Source organism: Hylobates moloch, unplaced genomic scaffold, assembly GCF_009828535.3.
Source record: "Hylobates moloch isolate HMO894 unplaced genomic scaffold, HMol_V3 SCAFFOLD_6, whole genome shotgun sequence".
In the NCBI taxonomy this organism is placed as follows: Eukaryota; Metazoa; Chordata; class Mammalia; order Primates; family Hylobatidae; genus Hylobates; species Hylobates moloch.
In genome coordinates this window covers 71,980,269-71,999,499 of record NW_026652281.1, presented here as the reverse complement: position 1 = coordinate 71,999,499, position 19,231 = coordinate 71,980,269, and the positions used below count along the sequence as shown (strand labels likewise).

Genomic DNA, 19,231 nt, shown 5'->3' with positions numbered 1-19,231 from the left:
ATTACTTCCCCTCTTCCGCCCAATGACAAGAGCAGGTCTGCTGTCCTTTTAATAGTTGAGGAAACTGAGGCTCACGGATTACTTAGGGCCATGCTGCAAGGAAGCAGTCTAACAGGATTTTGAACTCCCGTGTGCCTGCCTTTCAAGCTTCTCCACTCTTACAAGTGAACAGGTTTGTTGTTGTTTTTGAGACTCAGTCTCTCTCTGTCACCCAGGCTGGACTGCAGTGGTGAGATCTCGGCTCACTGCAACCTCTGCCTCCCAGGTTCAAGCAAGTCTCCTGCCTCAGCCTCCCAAGTAGCTGAAATTACAGGTGCCTGCAATCACACCTGGCTAATTTTGGTATTTTTAGTAGAGACAGGATTTCACCATGTTGCCCAGGCTGGTCTCGAACTCCTGGGCTCAAGCAATCCTCCCACCTCGGCCTCTCTAAGTGGTGGGATTACAGGCATGTACCACCATGCCTGGCCACACATGAACAGTTTTAACAACCCACATTTTCTACATTCCTTTATCATTCATTATAAAATTTAATGCTCTGTTCAAGCACCCTGGAGCATTTGACATCTAGACTGTTTTCATTTAGTCTCAGGAGTAGCTCATCTGTAGGATGGCAATGATGAAATATGAGTTGGCACAAGGATGCCTCATTAATCTCTAATACAATTAGAAATTTATCTGGTTCTTCCAAAGCATTTTATCACTGCTTAGAGGCTGGAAACTGTTTCTAGCCTCCTTGTTACAAAATTATTTATGGGAAAATATTAGATATGCAACCTTCACATAAAATCTTAATTACTGCCCTTTTAGCTGATTTCTGTCCCTCTGAAAGGGTATAAATTAGAAGAATAATGGCCAAGTAAATTAGAATAAAGGTTGCACAATGGAATATACATGCACCAAGGTCTAGAAATGAATCCCCAGCTACAGATCCACTGTAGCCATTTCTCCTTATTCATTCTTTTTTTTTTTTTTTTTTATTATACTTTAGGTTTTAGGGTACATGTGCACAATGTGCAGGTTTGTTACATATGTATCCATGTGCCATGTTGATTTCCTGCACCCATTAACTCGTCATTTAGCATTAGGTATATCTCCTAATGCCGTCCCCACCCCCCCCGCCCCGCCCCACCCCACAACAGTCCCCGGAATGTGATGTTCCCCTTCCTGTGTCCATGAGTTCTCATTGTTCAATTCCCACCTATGAGTGAGAACATGCGGTGTTTGGTTTTTTGTCCTTGCGATAGTTTACTGAGAATGATGTTTTCCAGTTTCATCCATGTCCCTACAAAGGACACGAACTCATCATTTTTTATGGCTGCATAGTATTCCATGGTGTATATGTGCCACATTTTCTTAATCCAGTCTATTGTTGTTGGACATTTGGGTTGGTTCCAAGTCTTTGCTATTGTGAATAGTGCCGCAATAAACATACGTGTGCATGTGTCTTTATAGCAGCATGATTTATAGTCCTTTGGGTATATACCCAGTAATGGGATGGCTGGGTCAAATGGTATTTCTAGTTCGAGATCCCTGAGGAATCGCCACACTGACTTCCACAATGGTTGAACTAGTTTACAGTCCCACCAACAGTGTAAAAGTGTTCCTATTTCTCCACATCCTCTCCAGCACCTGTTGTTTCCTGATTTTTTAATGATGGCCATTCTAACTGGTGTGAGATGGTATCTCACTGTGGTTTTGATTTGCATTTCTCTGATGGCCAGTGATGATGAGCATTTCTTCATGTGTTTTTTGGCTGCATGAATGTCTTCTTTTGAGAAGTGTCTGTTCATGTCCTTTGCCCACTTTTTGATGGGGTTGTTTGTTTTTTTCTTGTAAATTTGTTTGAGTTCATTGTAGATTCTGGATATTAGCCCTTTGTCAGATGAGTAGGTTGCAAAAATTTTCTCCCATTCTGTAGGTTGCCTGTTCACTCTGATGGTAGTTTCTTTTGCTGTGCAGAAGCTATTTAGTTTAATGAGATCCCATTTGTCAATTTTGGCTTTTGTTGCCATTGCTTTTGGTGTTTTAGACATGAAGTCCTTGCCCACGCCTATGGCCTGAATGGTATTGCCTAGGTTTTCTTGTAGGATTTTAATGGTTTTAGGTCTAACATTTAAGTCTTTAATCCATCTTGAATTAATTTTTGTATAAGGTGTAAGGAAGGGATCCAGTTGCAGCTTTCTACATATGGCTAGCCAGTTTTCCCAGCACCATTTATTAAATAGGGAATCCTTTCCCCATTTCTTGTTTTTGTCAGGTTTGTCAAAGATCAGATAGTTGTAGCTATGCGGCATCATTTCTGAGGGCTCTGTTCTGTTCCATTGATCTATGTCTCTGTTGTGGTACCAGTACCATGCTGTTTTGGTTACTGTAGCCTTGTAGTATAGTTTGAAGTCAGGTAGCGTGATGCCTCCAGCTTTGTTCTTTTGGCTTAGGATTGACTTGGCGATGCGGGCTCTTTTTTGGTTCCATATGAACTTTAAAGTAGTTTTTTCCAATTCTGTGAAGAAAGTCATTGGTAGCTTGATGGGGATGGCATTGAATCTATAAATTACTTTGGGCAGTATGGCCATTTTCACGATATTGATTCTTCCAACCCATGAGCATGGAATGTTCTTCCATTTGTTTGTATCCTCTTTGATTTCATTGAGCAGTGGTTTGTAGTTCTCCTTGAAGAGGTCCTTCACATCCCTTGTAAGTTGGATTCCTAGGTATTTTATTCTCTTTGAAGCAATTGTGAATGGGAGTTCACTCATGATTTGGCTCTCTGTTTGTCTGTGATTGGTGTACAAGAATGCTTGTGATTTTTGTACATTGATTTTGTATCCTGAGACTTTGCTGAAGTTGCTAATCAGCTTAAGGAGATTTTGGGCTGAGACAATGGGATTTTCTAGATATACAATCATGTCATCTGCAAACAGGGGCAGTTTGACTTCCTCTTTTCCTAATTGAATACCCTTTATTTCCTTCTCCTGCCTGATTGCTCTGGCCAGAACTTCCAGCACTATGTTGAATAGGAGCGGTGAGAGAGGGCATCCCTGTCTTGTGCCAGTTTTCAGAGGGAATGCTTCCAGTTTTTGCCCATTCAGTATGATACTGGCTGTGGGTTTGTCGTATATAGCTCTTATTATTTTGAGATACGTCCCATCAATATCCTTATTCATTCTTATTTCAGAGGAGTGAAAAAAACAGACACAAGGGGAAGAAAAATAAAAACTTTAGTTCGTCATTATGGCTCCTCTAGGACAGGACCATGTCTTCTTGTCCCCTCAGTGTGCCCTGGGGTCTGGCCTCATGATCAGCACACAGCAGGGCTTAATGAATGTTTGTTGAACAGAACTAAACACAGGCGACTCATCCTGCTTCATCCTGTTTGTAGATATTCTTTGTTTTTTTGGAACGTAGTAGGAACTCTATTGCCCAGGCTGGAGTGCAGTGGTGCGATCTTGGCTCACTGCAACCTCTGCCTCCCGGATTCAAGCCATTCTCCTGCCTCAGCCTCCCGAGTAGCTGGGACTACAGGCACCTGCCACCACGACCCGCTTATTTTTGTATTTTTAGTACAGATAGGGTTTCACCATGTTGGCCAGGCTGGTCTCAAACTCCTGACTGCGTGATCCACATGCCTCAGCCTCCCAAAGGGCTGGCATTACAGGCATGAGCCACCGCGCCCAGCCAGATATTCTTTACATGTACGAAAACAAAGGTTATTTCACTGTGCTCACTTCATTGTTTGATCATTATATTCCATCCTTTGTTCAATCGAATAAAAGACACAGTGCACTGAATATACTTTGGTCAACAGCAAGATAGGAAAAAGTGATACAATTGCTGAAATGTGACTCGTGAGGTGCTCTTTCTCACTTAGCAGCAGAACAGAAGGCAGAGAGACAAAGCCATCTAACAATGGTATGGCCAGGCTGAAGGTCTGCTCTGGGAACACTCTTCAGCCCAGCCTCACTCCCCTTCCACTCAGCCACACCTTGCACCTGTTTAACACCACAGGATACCTACCAACTGTATCACACCACAATCTGATACAATTTCTGATGATTATCATAGCAGTAGTCGAAACACAGATGATTGGGGAAGGTCAGTAATGAGTAGTGGACAAGAATTAAATTGTCAGGAAAAGCCAAGTGAGCAAATGAAAAAACAGAAGAGAATTAGAAGCAGTTTAAATTTGATAACCGAAGGCAAGTAAGCAGTCTGTTCTTCAGAAAATAGCTATGAATGAAAAAAAATCAGTATCTCTGGGAGCTATTTTAAGGACAGCCTCCAACTCCCATTTACTAGGAGGGATGGAAACCCAGGCTTCAGGATCATCTGGGCCTTGGTTGGAGATGTGTGCTGTTTATTACTTACTAGATGACCTTGAGTAATGCTCAACTTCTCTGCGTCCCAGGGCCAACCTTGGTAAAAGGGAGGTGATCAAAAAGAGGATCTGGTTCAGAAGGTTATTGTAAGGGTGAAACAAGGTGGTGCATAGGAAGCCAGTGCTGACGCACAACGGGCAATAAATCAATGAGAGGGCTCCTCTGACTTTTTTTTTGAAACAAAGTCTCGCTCTGTCACCCAAGCTGGAGTGCAGTGGCGCCATCATGGCTCACTGCAGACTCAACTTCCAGGGTTCAAGTGATTCTCCCACCTCAGCCTCCCAAGTAACTGGAACCACAGGCATGTGCCACCATGCCCAGCTAATTTTCATATTTTTTGTAGAGATGGGGTTTTGGCATGTTTCCCAGGGTGGTCTCAAATTCCTAAGCTCCAGTGATCTAGATGCCTCAACCTCCCAAGGTGCTGGGATTATAGGCATGAGCCACCACACTGGGCCTTCTCTGACTTTTGATACAATTTCTGATGATTATCATAGCAGTAGTCAAACCACAGGTGACAGGAGAGCAATTACTTGGATTTAATCATCAGTACCCGAATCATTGACTTTATTTTACCTGCTTTTTTGTTTACAGTTCTCATCAGCAGAGTGCCCTCTCTTGTTAGTGAAAATAAGGGATCTGATCATTGTGGTCTTCCCAGGTTCAATATGACAACCATGTCTGTAGTAGCACGTCAGGAGAAAGAGTGGGGAGTGAGGTCCCCAGATTTGAATTCACCAGGCCTATGTGTCAAAACTAGGATTTCTGACAAAGCAATATGAGGAAAACCTTACAACTGTGTCTTTGTTGGGGTGAGAGATGTGAAGCCCCCACCCCCAGTTCCACCTGCAAGGGCTACATGATGGCTGAATTGCATTTAAGAGAGGAGGGAAAGCTGCATGCTGGGCTTGGCCTTGCTGAGTGGGCCATGCAAGCTGAGAGCCACAGCTGAATTGTTCAGGATCCAAAAGGGGTTTGCAGAGTGAGCATGGGGAGGGGGTTCCTGGAGGGTCAGAAATGCTTCCAGAGAGGATTAATGAAGTATTGCTTGATAAGTGCCAACACAACCCTCTTCCCCACCTTCCCATGAGAGAGGACCCATAAAACAAACCCTCCTTGCAAGATCACTGTGGAATTGGATGGTTTTTCTGGGAACTGGGACCAAGTCCTGAATAAGGACTCTAGATGGCCAAGGAACAAGAGTGACACCACTCAGGTAGCAGGTGTAACCCACCCTATCTGGGAAGTACCTGTACCACTGTATCACTGAGATAAGTTAACATGTACTGAGTTCTTCCTAGGTTCCAGGGACTGGCCTAAGCACTTTACATGAGTTACCTCATTTCATCAGCATAATAATCCCATGAGCAGGTGCTATGATCAGCCTCATTTTACATGGAAGGAAGTGATAATGGCTCAGAAAGATGAAATGACTTGTCCTGGGCTGGGCTGCCAGTTGGGATGCAGGTGGACTTCAAAATCAGGTAACTTTGACTCAAGTGTTGCTCTTAACTGCTACGCTATAAATCAAGGCCCAATTTACTAATTACTTGCAAAATTAATATATGCGGGGGTCAGACTGTGCCATTTGCCCCCCACTGTTCTCCCCCATCAACTAAACTCATGAAATAGATGCATATCTTCTTCCCTCACCCCTCCAGGGAATTTCTCCAGGGATGAGTCCAACAGAACAGCCTTCCCAGATAGAAGGAAGCTGGGTTTTGGTCAAGGACATAGTAATAGTGACATTCCCTGGTGTATAACCATGCACTCACTTATTTAATAGTTATCAAGGGCCACCTCTATGTTCACCATGTGCTAGGCATTGGGTGGCATTGACTAGAGATATAAAAATAAATCAGAGAATCTGTCCTCAAGGAACTTAAAATACGGGGGGAGACCGACATGCATAAAATTAAGTATATGTGGGCTAAGAATGTCTTAATTAAGGATGTCTTAATTTGCTATAAAATGAGGAACAGATGAAATACTCTGAAATCTGAGAGTTGGGATCAATTACTTCTAGTTTGAGCCCAGCAGGGAACTGGAAGCTTGAGAGAGAAGTTATGGAGCTGAGTTTGGAAAAACAAGTAGAAGTTAAATATGCAGAGAAGAGGAGCTCAGGGATTTTTTTCTAAAAAAAGCAGGAGCAGATGCACAGAGGCCGTGAGGTGGGGGCTGGTGGAGCGAGCTCAAGTGGTTCTGCTTGGGTGGAGGGTACCATCGGGAAGGGGAGCACTGCGGGGGAGGGACGGAGGGAGGAAGGAAGGAAGGAACCATTGAACAAATGAACTAGGCAGAGCCTTGAAAGCTAGGCTGAGGGCTAGTGACTTCATTATGTGGATCCACTGTTGTCAAATGGTGAACCACGGCCCAGAGGTGTATCCCAAATTCTTCCTTTCTAAGCGTGCTACCCAAATTCTGATCAATGTCTCATCATCCATTTCTGCCTCAAGTAAAGACACAACTGTCATGGTGAGGCCTGTCAAAGGAATGTTATGCTGAGCAGATTAAGTGGCAGGCAATTAGGGGGAGGTATAATATGGAGTGATTAAGAGGCAAGTGGGGCAGGATACTGTCAAGGCATTGCTGAGGAAACATCGGGTATTTGCTAGAACATGGGAAAACCTTATTTCCTCAGTACATAGAAGTACCAGCACGGCAGTAGGCAGTTCTCAGATGGGGACCCTGTGCTGAAGGGCAACTAGTTGGGTGATATCATTAACTATGGATAATTTTATAGACCCAGGATGTGTCAAACTCATTGGGGTTTACACCGTAATTACTGCCGACTTTTTTAGTATCTTTTTTTTTCATTTTGAGACAGGGTCTTGCTCTGTTTCCAGGCTGGGGTGCAGTGGCATGATAATGGCACACTGCAGCCTCAACCTCCAGGGCTCAGTTGATCCTCCCACCTCAGCCCCATGAGCAGCTGGGACTACAGGTATGCACCACCATGCCTGACTAATTTTTTTTTTTGTAAATACTGGGTCTCACTTTGTTGCCCAGACTGGTCTCGAACTCCTGGGCTCAGACCATCCTTCTGCCTTGGCCTCCCAAAGTGCTAGGATTATGGGCATGAGCCACTGTGCCTGGCCTTTAGTATCATTTTGAATCATTTAATCTGGATTTGACTCCTAACTCTGCCATTCGCCCTTGATCATGTTTCAGGCCTCTGTGTCCCTACATTTTCTCCTCTGCAGAGTGCAGATAATAATAATAGAAGGAAGCTCACATGGCTGGGGAGAGCAACTGCAATAATGGAAGATGCAGCACTCAGCAAAGTGCCTGGCACAGAGTGAGTGCCTGGTCAATAATAAATGTTGTAATTTTACTCTCTTCATCTGGATCATCCAAAATTCTAGAATTCAAAACTGTGCAGGGAACACATACACCCAAAGTATCCAGTGAACTACGGAAAAGAGGGAAACTCTAAGAGTATCCACGTGGGCGTAGGCCAGCATCAGAACTCAGTTTGTACTGAGTTTACCAAGTTTTTGCCCAGTATCTACAAAAAAAAAAAAAAATTAGCCAGGAGTGGTGGTGCCTACCTGTAGTCCCAGCTGCTCAGGAAGCTGAGGTGGGAGGATCAACTGAGCCCTGGGGGTTGAGGCTGCAGTGTGCCATGATTACGCCACTGCACCCCAGCCTGAAAACAGAGCAAGACCCTGTCTCAAAAAGAAAAAAGATACTAAACTAAAACTTCCCTGCAGAGAAGTTGATTCTCTGCAGTGCGATGTTAACTGTTATTTACTGAGCACTTACTGTGTTCCAAGACTCTCTGCAAGCAGTTTACATTCGTGACAGTTGGCATGGAGTAGAGAGATGCCAGGGGGAACAATCAATCCAGAGCCAAGTAGGAAGTAAGCAGAGTTTTGTGGGACTTTTTTTTGAGCCGGGGGTCTTGCTATTGCCCAGGCTGGAGTGCAGTGGCGTGATCATGGATCACTGCAAACTCAAACTTCGGGCCTCAAGGGATCTTCCTGCCTCAGCCTCTTGAGTAGCTGAGACTATAGGTATGCACCACCATACCTAGCTAATTTAAAAAAAAAAATTTTTTTTAGAGATGGAGGTCTCACTATGTTGCCCAGTGATCTTGAGCTCCTGGCATCAAGTGATCCTCCCACCTCAGCTTCCCAAAGTGCTGGGATTATAGGCATGAGCCACTGTGCCTGGCCAAGGAGAGCTTTAATCAGTGCATGTAATAAACAGAAGCTGAAGACCCAAGAAACCTGGTGGATGCCAAACTGCACAGGAGAAGGGCAGGCAGGAGGCCAAGCAAGGCGGAAAAGCTCTCTGGAGTCCAAGTGGCCAGACAGATGGCAGCGCATGTATGTGCACAACTAGATGGTGTGGCTGGAACTGGGTAAGTGACCCCAAACACAGGCTTTCCCTCCCGAAGAGGTCATCTGGAGAACAACTTGTTGGTACCAAGACAATGAGCTATCATCTGATAATAATGAATGATTGAGAATCTTAAAATAAAGAAATCCTGCCAAACAACTGACCTCAAAACATTTTTCTATCTTCGCTTGGTGAAGCAGACTAGCCATTCCAGGAAGCAGAACAGGAAAGATGAAAGTTTCCAAATATTCTTTGGGAGAACCTAAAACAAACAAACAAAAATTCCCCCTGCAAATCCCCAGTGGCCCAAGCTAATCTGGGAGAAATGTTTACTTTTCAGCCAGAAAAAGGTACTGTCCATTCAATCACATGATCTTAGATGTTATATTTTGTTCCAGACTGCAGAGCTGGGCTGTATAGCTAAAGTAACTTAAAATGTCCCTCTGAGCCTCTATAGTCTGGTGAAGATGTAGGAAGTATCCTACATAAGGCCAGGTCCACCAGCTTGTTATGCCCCAAAGCAGGAATAGCAAGGGGGCCAGTGTGGCCGGAGGGACAAAAACAAGGGGAGTGTGGTAGGAAATGGGAGCAGAGAGGAATTGGGAGTGAGAGTATAATGGGTAAGGTCTCAAAGTCACGGTAATAAAGGCAGTCGTTAGCCAACGCCCAAGGCATGCAGAAGGCACAGAACAAACCAGTAGGAGAGGGTCTGGTACCAGGGAGGGCCCAAAGAACTATGACTCAGATCTGCAGTATACACCCCTGCTTCCACACACAAAGCAGGGAAGCATGATGATGTTTTCTTCTAGTTTTTACTTTTTTTTTTTTTTTTTTTGAGACAGAGTCTCACTCTGTCGCCCAGGCTGGAGTGCAGTGGCACAATCATAGCTCACTGCATCCTGGACCTCTCAGGCTCAAGCAATCTTCCCACCTTAGCCTCCCCAAGTAGCTGGGACTGCAAGTACCTGCCACCACGCCCAGCTAATTTTTTTTTTTCTTGCTCTGTCGCCCAGGCTGGAACGCAGTGGTGTGATCTCAGCTCACTGCAACCTCTGCTTCCCGAGTGCAAGCAATTCTCCTGCCTCAGCCTCCCAAATAGCTAGGGTTACCAGTGTGCACCACCATGCCTGGATAATTTTTTTGTGTGTGTGTGATGGAGTCTCACCTGTTGCCCAGGCTGGAGTGCAGTGGCATGATCTCAGCTCACTGCAACCTCCGCCTCCCCGGTTCAAGCAATTCTCCTGCCACCACGCCCAGCTAATTTTTGTATTTTTAGTAGAGACAGGGTTTCATCATGTTGGCCAGGCTGGTCTCGAATTCCTGACCTCAAGTGATCCTCTTGCCTCAGCCTCCCAAAGTGCTGGGATTATAGGCATGAGCCACTGCATCTGGTGATAATTTTTTTAAAAATTTTTTTAGAGATGTAGAGATGGGGTCTCCTTGGGCTCAAGCAATCCTCCTGCCTTGGTCTCTCAAAGTGCTGATATTATAGGCATGAGCCATCACAGCTGGCTACATTTGTTTACTGTTCTCTTTTCCTACTTTTCATTTAATGTAAAATCAAAGTATGCTTTTTGTTACTTATCTTTATTACATTTTTAACCTTAAAGATAAATCAGTGAAATAAAGGACATTTCTCTTAAAAATAAAACAAGAACACATTCTTTCTTATGTATGTGGTCTCTCTGAGGTCTATCTGTCCGCCTCCATACCCACCCTGTGGTTCTGCAATGGTAAAAGCCCCAAATTATAAAAGATGGCATCTCTCTTACTCACATGTTTTTGGGTTGACTGTTTCCGATTTATCTTGAGGACAGGGTGTATGTGAGATCATGGTGAAATGGGAAACTGGAAAATAGTGCTCTGCACTGAGGCCATGAAAAAGCATTTCCTCTACTGGCGCAACCTGGAGGCAGACAGGGGAGGGGGGGCAATTCATTCAAACAGCTTAAATAATTGTATTTTCTGGTATAACCTTATGAAGGAATAAAATTCTACATCAGACTTCAAGGTTCAAGGGGGTACGCTGAGCACAGATCTTTGTCTCCCTTCCCTCCTGAGACACCTATAAACAACAAGGCAGAAACTCCTGATAGAGAAAAGAAGGACCATCTGTGGATGAGACATTTGTAAACATATCCAAAACACCAGGGATGAAGCCTCACTCAAGAAGCAAGAAGCTCACGCCTGTAATCCCAGCACTTTCGGAGGCTGAGGCAGATGGATCACCTGAGATCAGGAGTTCAAAGCCAGCCTGGCCAACATGGTGAAACCCCGTTTCTACTAAAAATACAAAAAAGTAGCCGGGCGTGGTGGCGGGCGCCTGTAATCCCAGCTACTTGGAAGGCTGAGGCAGGAGAATTGCTTGAACTCAGGAGGCGGAGGCTGCAGTGAGCTGAGATCGCGCCATTGCACCCCAGCCTGGGCAGCAAGAGTGAAACTCCATCTCAAAAAAACAAATAAATAAAAGAAGCAAGAGTGGAAGCAACAGTCACAGGAGGAAGCTGCCCCAGAGGACAGATGTCCATCCTCCCAAAAGATCCCAAAGGGACTCAACACTCAAGTTGACAGGCACTGCACAGGGTGGGAACAAGAATGGAATGATACATGGCGAGGCTGGGTGGAAATCCGGCTGGGCTAACTTGGCCTGCTGCCCACACTCCCCTCAGGCTTCTTTCTGGTCCCTCAATATCATAAAGCTGTGTTCACACCAGCTGGATCTCCAGCTCCCCCTCCCCTCCAGGAACTCTTCTGTAAACCAATGAAACAGCCGGAAAAGGAGTAGAACACTTAGAACCACTTAGGGCACCATGATGGTAGCGAAAGAAAAAAAAATTGGGCTGGGCGTGGTGGCTCATGCCTGTGATTCCAGCACTCTGAGAGGCCAAGGAGGGCAGATGTTTTGCGTCTAGGAGTTTGAGACCAGCCTGGGCAACATAGTGAGACCTCATCTCTACTAAAATTAAAAAATAATTAGCTGGCAGTGGTGGCATACGACTGTAGTCCCAGTACTTTGGGAGGAAGAGGCGGGAAGATCGCTTGAGCCCAGGAAGTGAACTACCGCACTCCAACCTAATGACAGAGTGAGACCCTGTCTCAAAAAGAAAGAAAGAAAAAGTTGATTTAGAGACCCCCCCACCGCCGCCGCCCAGTCCCAAAATACCGACTCTGCCTGTTCACCCTGAAGAAAAGTCGGCCAGTGGACAATCACCCTTCATGAGCACCCAGTCAGTGTTTTGCTGATATTCATAGAAGAGACCCATCCAGAAAACAAACCCACATGTACAGCAGTAGGAGAAAGCCACACCAGCCATGATACTGTGATGGTTAATTTTCAGTGTCAACTTGACTGGAGTAAGGGATACCTAGGTAACTAGCAGAGCATTATGTCTGGATATGTCTGCAAGGGTTTTCTGGAAGAGACTGGTGTATATTTTGGTGGACTGAGTGGAGATCTATCCTCAATGTGGGCAGGCACCATTGGATTGGCTGAGGGCCTGGAACGAACAAAAAGTTGAGGAAGGCTGAATTCTTGCTCTCTTCTGGAGCTAGGACGCCCTTCTTCTCCTGCCCTTGGACCTCAGAACTCCAGGTTCTCTGGCTTTGAGATTCCAGGGCTCTCACCGGTGGTCCCTGGGGCTCTCAGAGGCTAATTAAGTCCAGCTAGATTTCCATGTAACCCTGCAATGTATCATAAACAGAGGCCCTCGGACTGGTAGTTACACTGTTGTTTCTTCCTGGCTCTGAGGCTTTTGGATTTGGAATGAGCCACTCTACCAGCTTCCCTGGTTCTCCAGCTTGCAGACAGCCTAATGTAGGACTTCTCAGCCTCCATAATCGTGTGAGCCAATTACCGCAGAAAATCCCCTCTCATATATGTATCTCTCTATATATCCTACTGATTCTGTCTCTCTGGAGAACCCTAATATACCAGCTATATAGAAAAATCCACTCAGGACCATTGTACGTTTTAAATAATCAAATCTCTTTATACAGGTCAAGAAGATCATAGCACAAGAGACGAAGATCAACATATATTGTCAGAACAGCTGACTCTGGAAGAAGCACAGAGAATTCAGGGAAGAGAACTGTGATTTTTATCTGCAGAGAAATTTGAGAAAGAATCGCATCCATAAAGCAAGAATAGGATGCTAGGAGAAAAGGAACCATCACAGAACAAGAAAGTTTTTAGACACAATGTCTCTGTCAGAGGCAGCTGCGGTGATGGAAGTTAATAGAAGTCGAGAAACAGGTTTTGATTCCATCTGTGTTACCGTGCTCAAGTCCCTTCATCTCTCAGAGCCTTGCTTTTTAAAAATTTTAAACTCTGTTAAGCTCCTAATTCCAAGGTAGACTTCATGAGGGCCTCTCTTCCTGGCTGCCCTGTCCTTAGCCCTCTCTCCTTAGCACAGTCTTCATCTTGTCTACCCTGGCATGCAGAGAAACTTGGTCTATCTGCAACTGTCCCTCACATGGACACAGTGTTAGATCCACTGCAAAAGCTCTTCTCATCCAGGATCTCATGTGAGCACCACAGAAGCCCTGTGAGTTAGTCAAGGATTATCTGTCCCATTTAATAAATGCAGAAACCTGGCTGGGAGCAGTGGCTCACATCTGTAATCCCAACACTTTGGGAGACTGAGGCAGGCAGATCACTTGAAGTCAGGAGTATGAGACCAGCCTGGACAACATGGTGAAACCCCGTCTCGACAAAAAATCCCAAGCACGGTGGCGGGTGCCTGTAGTCCCAGCTACTGAGGTTGCAGTGAGCTGAGATTGTGCCACTGCACTCCAACCTGGGCGACAGGGCAAGAGCCTGTCTCAAAAAATAGATTAGATAGATAGATAGATAGATAGATAGATAGATAGATAGATAGATAGTCAGATAGATAGACCGACCGACAAATAGATAGACAGATGGGTGCCGAAACTAACGCTCAAAGACGTTATGTGATGCCCTCTAAGTCAAACTGTTAGTATTAGAGCTGGGATTGGCCCCAAGTTTCTGGTTCTCGCTCCAGTGCCTTCTCTTTCCCACCTCCTGAACTCAGTGACATTGACAGCCATCAAAGCTGTTCTCATTTAAGAGCTTCTTGCTTAGGTTGAGGCCTGGGTAATACTCACCGTAATCACAGGCTCCTGTTTGACTTTATATCCTTCTGGAAAGGGAGGCTGCTCAGCTTCATACTCTAAAGGGAAGGGAAAAAAATCCTCAATTCCATACTTCACTAGAGTTTCTGGTGTAATTTCCTTCTCTCTGAATAAAACATTCTTAAATTTTATTTTGGTTGGTGGTGTACAGAAATGAAAAAACAACTGGCCATGACAGGTTAACATTTAATGTAATTTAAAGTTAACATTTAATGGTATTTAAAATCAGCAAGAGGCCGGGTGTGGTGGCTCACACCTGTAATCCCAGCACTTTGGGAGGCCGAGGCAGGAGGATCACCTGAGGTCAGGAGTTCGAGACCAGCCTGGCCAACCAGATGAAACCCCGTCTCTACTAAAAATACAAAAATTAGCTGGGCATGGTGGCTGGTGCCTGTAATCCCGGCTACTTGGGAGGCTGATGCAGGATAATCAGTTGAACCCGGGAGGCAGAGGTTGCAGTGAGCCAAGATCCTGCCACTGCACTCCAGCCAGCCTGAAAGACAAGAGTGAGACTATCTAAAAAAAAATTATTAATAAAATAGGCCAGGCACGGTGGCTCACGCCTGTAATCCCAGCACTGACTTAATCTCCCTAATTTAAAGTCAGCTGGTTAAAAGCTTTAAACATATCTGGAAAATCTTCTGACAGCCACACCTAGACTAACGTTTGATTGAATAACTGAGGTGTGTTCACGAGGTGGCAAGAATATTGGGGGCTATCTTAGAATTCTGCCTACCATACCAGCCCAAGCTCTACCATTTTTCTTCCTCTCCGGCAAGCATGTAAATTCACCCTTCTTCCTCAGCTGCCTTGGGAACCATTGATATAGTGTGAAATTGTTTATTTGGGCTTAAAATGTATACATTTATACTTCTGATTACAAAAGCAAGACATACTTATTGAAAGAAAATTTCAAATAACATAGGGATGTCTTATGTAGAGTGTAAAAGTCACACCTAGTCCTATTGCGACCCTAAAACCATTGTTAGATATGGCATAGATCCAACCAAATTTTTGGGGGGGGGGAGGGGGGGGCAACAAAGTCTCGATCTGTTGCCCAGGCTGGAGTGCAGTGGCGTGATATCGGCTTACTGCAACCTCTGCCTTCCAGGTTCAAGAAATTCTCCTGCCTCAGCCTCCCGAGTAGCTGGGACTACAGGCACATGCTGCCATACCAGACAAATTTTTTGTATTTTAGTAGAGATGGGGTTTCACCCTGTTGCCCAGGCTGGTCTTGAATTCCTGAATTCAGGCAATCCGCCCGCCTTGGCCTCCCAGTGGTAGCATTCCAATGTATTTACTAATATATGTATATAATACACGATACATTTGTTTACTTTCAATTTCCCAGGCTAGGTCAAAGTGCCCATGCATAGAACCACATAACACTTTGTCCTTTTTCTTCATAACTCAGTTTTTGCCTTATTTGAAATTTATAAAAATTAGTGACTATCTTTTCTTTTTTTTTTTTTTTTGAGACCGAGTCTTGCTCTGTCGCCCAGGCTGGAGTGCAGTGGTATGATCTCGGCTTACTACGACCTCCGCCTCCCAGCTTCAAGCAATTTTCTTGCCTCAGCCTCCCAAGTAGCTGGGATTACAGGCACCCACCATCATGCCCGGCTAATTTTCGTATTTTTATAGAGACAGGGTTTCATCATGTTGGCCAGGCTCGTCTCGAACTCCTGATCTCAAGTGATCTGCCCACCTTGGCCTCCCAAAGTGCTGGAATTACAGGATTCAGCCACCATGCCTGGCATTAATGACTATCTTTTCTAATAGGCTATATGTTTTGTGAGGGAAGGGCCCGGATCTGTTGTCTCACCATTATTTCCCCACAGAATACTGGCTGAATGAATGAATGAATGGATGAACAGAACCAACCATATGGTAAGCTACTTTTGATGCCTTATTCATTCATTTATATCTATTGTAAGCCCATTACCAGCTATGAACCATTCTGTGTGTTAAATATGAGACTCCTTTCAACGTTGCTACATACATGACGTGCCACATTTATTTAACCAGTGTACTCTTAATGGGCATTTGGGTTGTTCCCATTATTTTATTATTATAAACAATGTTTCAATGAACATCTTTATACAAATATCATTAATCCACAGAGAGGTATTTTGGTAGGATCCTTAGATGTGGAATTTTTTCTGTCAAAGGAAAAAATAATTTAAAAATTGGGCCAAATTGCCAAACTTTTCTCCAGAAAGTTTAGTCACTTGTACTCCCAATAGTGACACTGCCTGTTTCTCTAGAGTATAATCAATCTTATACATTAAAAGTTTTTCAACACATGTAAAAGAAAAAAATGGTATTTTCTTTTATTTGCATTTCTTTATTACTTGCTATCATATTTTTTCCAGTGAAATCTCTCAGGAGTTCTGGAGTGGGCACGGTGGCTCACGCCTGTAATCCCAGCACTTTGGGAGGCCAAGGCGGGCGGATCACGAGGTCAGGAGATCGAGACCATTGTGGCTAACACGATGAAACCCCATCTCTACTAAAAATACAAAACTTAGCTGGGCTTGGTGGCGGGCGCCTGTAGTCCCAGCTACTCGGGAGGCTGAGGCAGGAGAATGGAGTGAACCCAGGAGGTGGAGCTTGCGGTGAGCAGAGATCGTGCCACTGCACTCCAGCCTGGACAACACAGCGAGACTCCGTCTCAAAAAAAAAAAGAAATCTCTCAGGAGTTCACTTAAATTTGATGGAAAAAACACAAATTTCTTCATCATACGATCACAAAAGACATACAGTTGAAATGATTATGTAGAAGTATGAAGTTTAGGAAAATACTTTAGCTTCAAGACAATCTGACGTGTTACTTAAAACCTTTGTAATGTTTAAGAGAATCTAACATATTTGAGAATGTCAGTTTTCCCTATGGTTTCAATCTGAAGTATGATTACAGACTGATGCTTTTACATTGAAAGGCATAAAAGAATTTAAGTTTGTAGAGTACTGGACTCTTTAAAACAACTTGATTTACCATAGTTTAATTAATTCCATTTCCAAGAGTTGTTTCAGTGCTTAGAAAAGTGTGCTTATCTGCTCTCTTCTGCATCAGAAATACTTAAGAAACTCAGGGGCCCAGGCATGGATTACAGGCTCACACCTGTAATCCTAACATTTTGGGAAGCCAAGGTGGGCAGACTGTTGGAGCCTAGGAGTTCAAGACCAGCCTGGGCAACACAGCAAAACCCTGTCTCTACAACAAATATAAAAATTAGCTGGGTGTGGTGGCGCACGCCTGTAATCCCAGCTACTTGGGAGCTTAGGTGGGAGGATCACCTGAGCCTGGGAGGTTGAGGCTGTAGTAAGTACGATCACGCCACTGCACTCCAGCCTGGGCATCAGCCTGTCTCAAAAAAATAAAAATTAAAAAAAATTTTTTTTAAATCAGGTATATTAAATGTATAAATGTTTACAATCTTTCAATTACCAAAGGTTATAAATGGCATTAATTGATTAGGAGAATTTAATGTTACATGCATATTAAATAAACATTATGAACAAGTGAAAGTTGCTGTTCGTTTTATGCAACAAAGGCAACATTTTAGGAGAGGCAGAGCAGGAGCCCGGAAACTTGTTGGCAGAGTGGAGCCCCGTGCCACAAGTGAACCCTCTCCCCTCAACTTCTGGGATGTGAGAATAATTAAATGTTTTTGTTTAGGCCATTATGAGTTGGGCTTTCTGCTGTTTGCAGCTGAACATGTTCCTGACAGAAACAATTAAAATATAGCATTGACTGGTGGCCAGGCACGGTGGATCACGCCTGTAATACCAGCACTTTGGGAGGCCGAGGCGGGCAGATCACAAGGTCAGGAGATCGAGACCATCCTGGCTAACACGGTGAAACCCTGTCTCTACTAAAAATACAAAAACAAAATTAGCCGGGCGTAGCGGCAGGCACTTGTAGTCCCAGCTACTCAGGAGGCTGAGGCAGGAGAATGGCGTGAACCCGGGAGGTGGAGCTTGCAGTGAGCCGAGATCGCACCACTGCACTCCAGCCTGGGTGACAGAGCCAGACTCCGACTCAAAAACAAAAAACAAAAAAAAACCCAACAACAAAAATGTAGCATTGACCCACAGTAGCTTATTGGAAGGGGATGGAACAGGAAGGTGATGCTGGGAGTGAATCAGACCAACATTTGACAGGCATATACTATAGTGGGAGGTTGTACCAGGTTGCTAGGGAGCCAGATGAACGGGGCAGAGGAGCTTATGTTCCAGAGAGGGGATGAATGATAAACCAGGGGTTATGATAAGTGAAAGTATTGCTGTAGAGGGCTTCAACCACAGCCTAGAGGAGGGGAAAGAAGGAGCTTTGAAATTGGCCTGAGGAATTACAGAAGGCTTTCCAGAAGAGAGGCCACGTGGACTGTGTCTAGAGAGATAAATGAGAAGGCAGGGATGTTCCAGGAAGAGACAAAGCTTGTGGAAAGGCATGGAGGAGAGGAATAGTATGGTGTATTGGAGGAACAGTTTTGTGTGACTCCAAGTACACAACACAACAGTGGTACCGAAGTGCTTGTTTAAAATACAGAACTCAAAGACTCACCCCCAAGGAGTCTGGCCCATCAGGCCAGGAAGGGGAGCCAAGGAAGCTGCATTTTTTTTTTTTTTTGAAACAGAGTCTCACTCTGTCGCCCAGGCTGGAGTACAATGGCATGATCTCAGCTCAGTGCAACCTCCTCCTTCTGGGTTCAAGCGATTCTCCTGCCTCAGCCTCCTGAGTAGCTGGGACTACAGGTGCACACTGCCACGCCTGGCTAATTTCTTTTATTTTTTATTTTAGTAGAGATGGGGTTTCACCATGTTGGCCAGGCTGGTCTCGAACTCATGAGCTCAGGCAATCCAGCCCCTTCGGTCTCCTAAAGTGCTAGGATTACAGGCTTGAGCCACCACGCCCGGCCAGGAAGCTGCATTTTAACATGTATCCAGATTTTGATGTAGGTGCTCCCAGTCTATGCTTTAAAACCATGCTGGTGTCTTCTTCAAGGGTTTGAACTTGAGAGTCAAAACAGACTTGAGTTTGCAGCCGACCCTGCCACTTACTTTGGGCAAGTTTCCTAACCTTTCTAAGCCTCAATTTCCTCATCTGTTGCTGAGGCTTAAATGAGAAGTAATGCACCTAGCACAATGCCTGGCACATAAATAGCAGCTCAATAAATGGTTGCCATTAGGACGATTTGGGTGAATGGTATGTCATGAACTAAGAAAACAGAGATGGGACGTTAAGAAGCTTAAGGGTTAAGCTAAGGAGTTTATCACGTAAGCTATGAAAATCATTGTAGGTCACAGCATGATGCGATTAGATTTGAATTTTACAGAGGTTCCTACGACAGCCA

General features: G+C 44.6%; 1 protein-coding gene across 6 annotated transcripts in view; it reads right to left on the bottom strand.

Annotated features, from left to right (window-relative positions):
- The window catches only part of IQCK (IQ motif containing K), a 142,047-nt gene that overhangs the window by 117,897 nt on the left and 4,919 nt on the right, over positions 1–19,231 (bottom strand). For all 6 annotated transcript variants that reach the window (XR_009214144.1, XR_009214146.1, XR_009214148.1 and 3 more), the window contains exons 2-4: positions 13,848–13,912; positions 10,500–10,629; positions 8,888–8,985 (exon numbers count right to left, since the gene is read on the bottom strand). Coding sequence is in view for 1 of the 6 variants with exons in the window: in XM_032157032.2 (XP_032012923.1) it covers positions 8,888–8,985; positions 10,500–10,629; positions 13,848–13,912 (293 nt within the window). In the remaining 5 variants the exon portion in view is untranslated. The remainder of the gene's footprint in view (positions 1–8,887; positions 8,986–10,499; positions 10,630–13,847; positions 13,913–19,231) is intronic.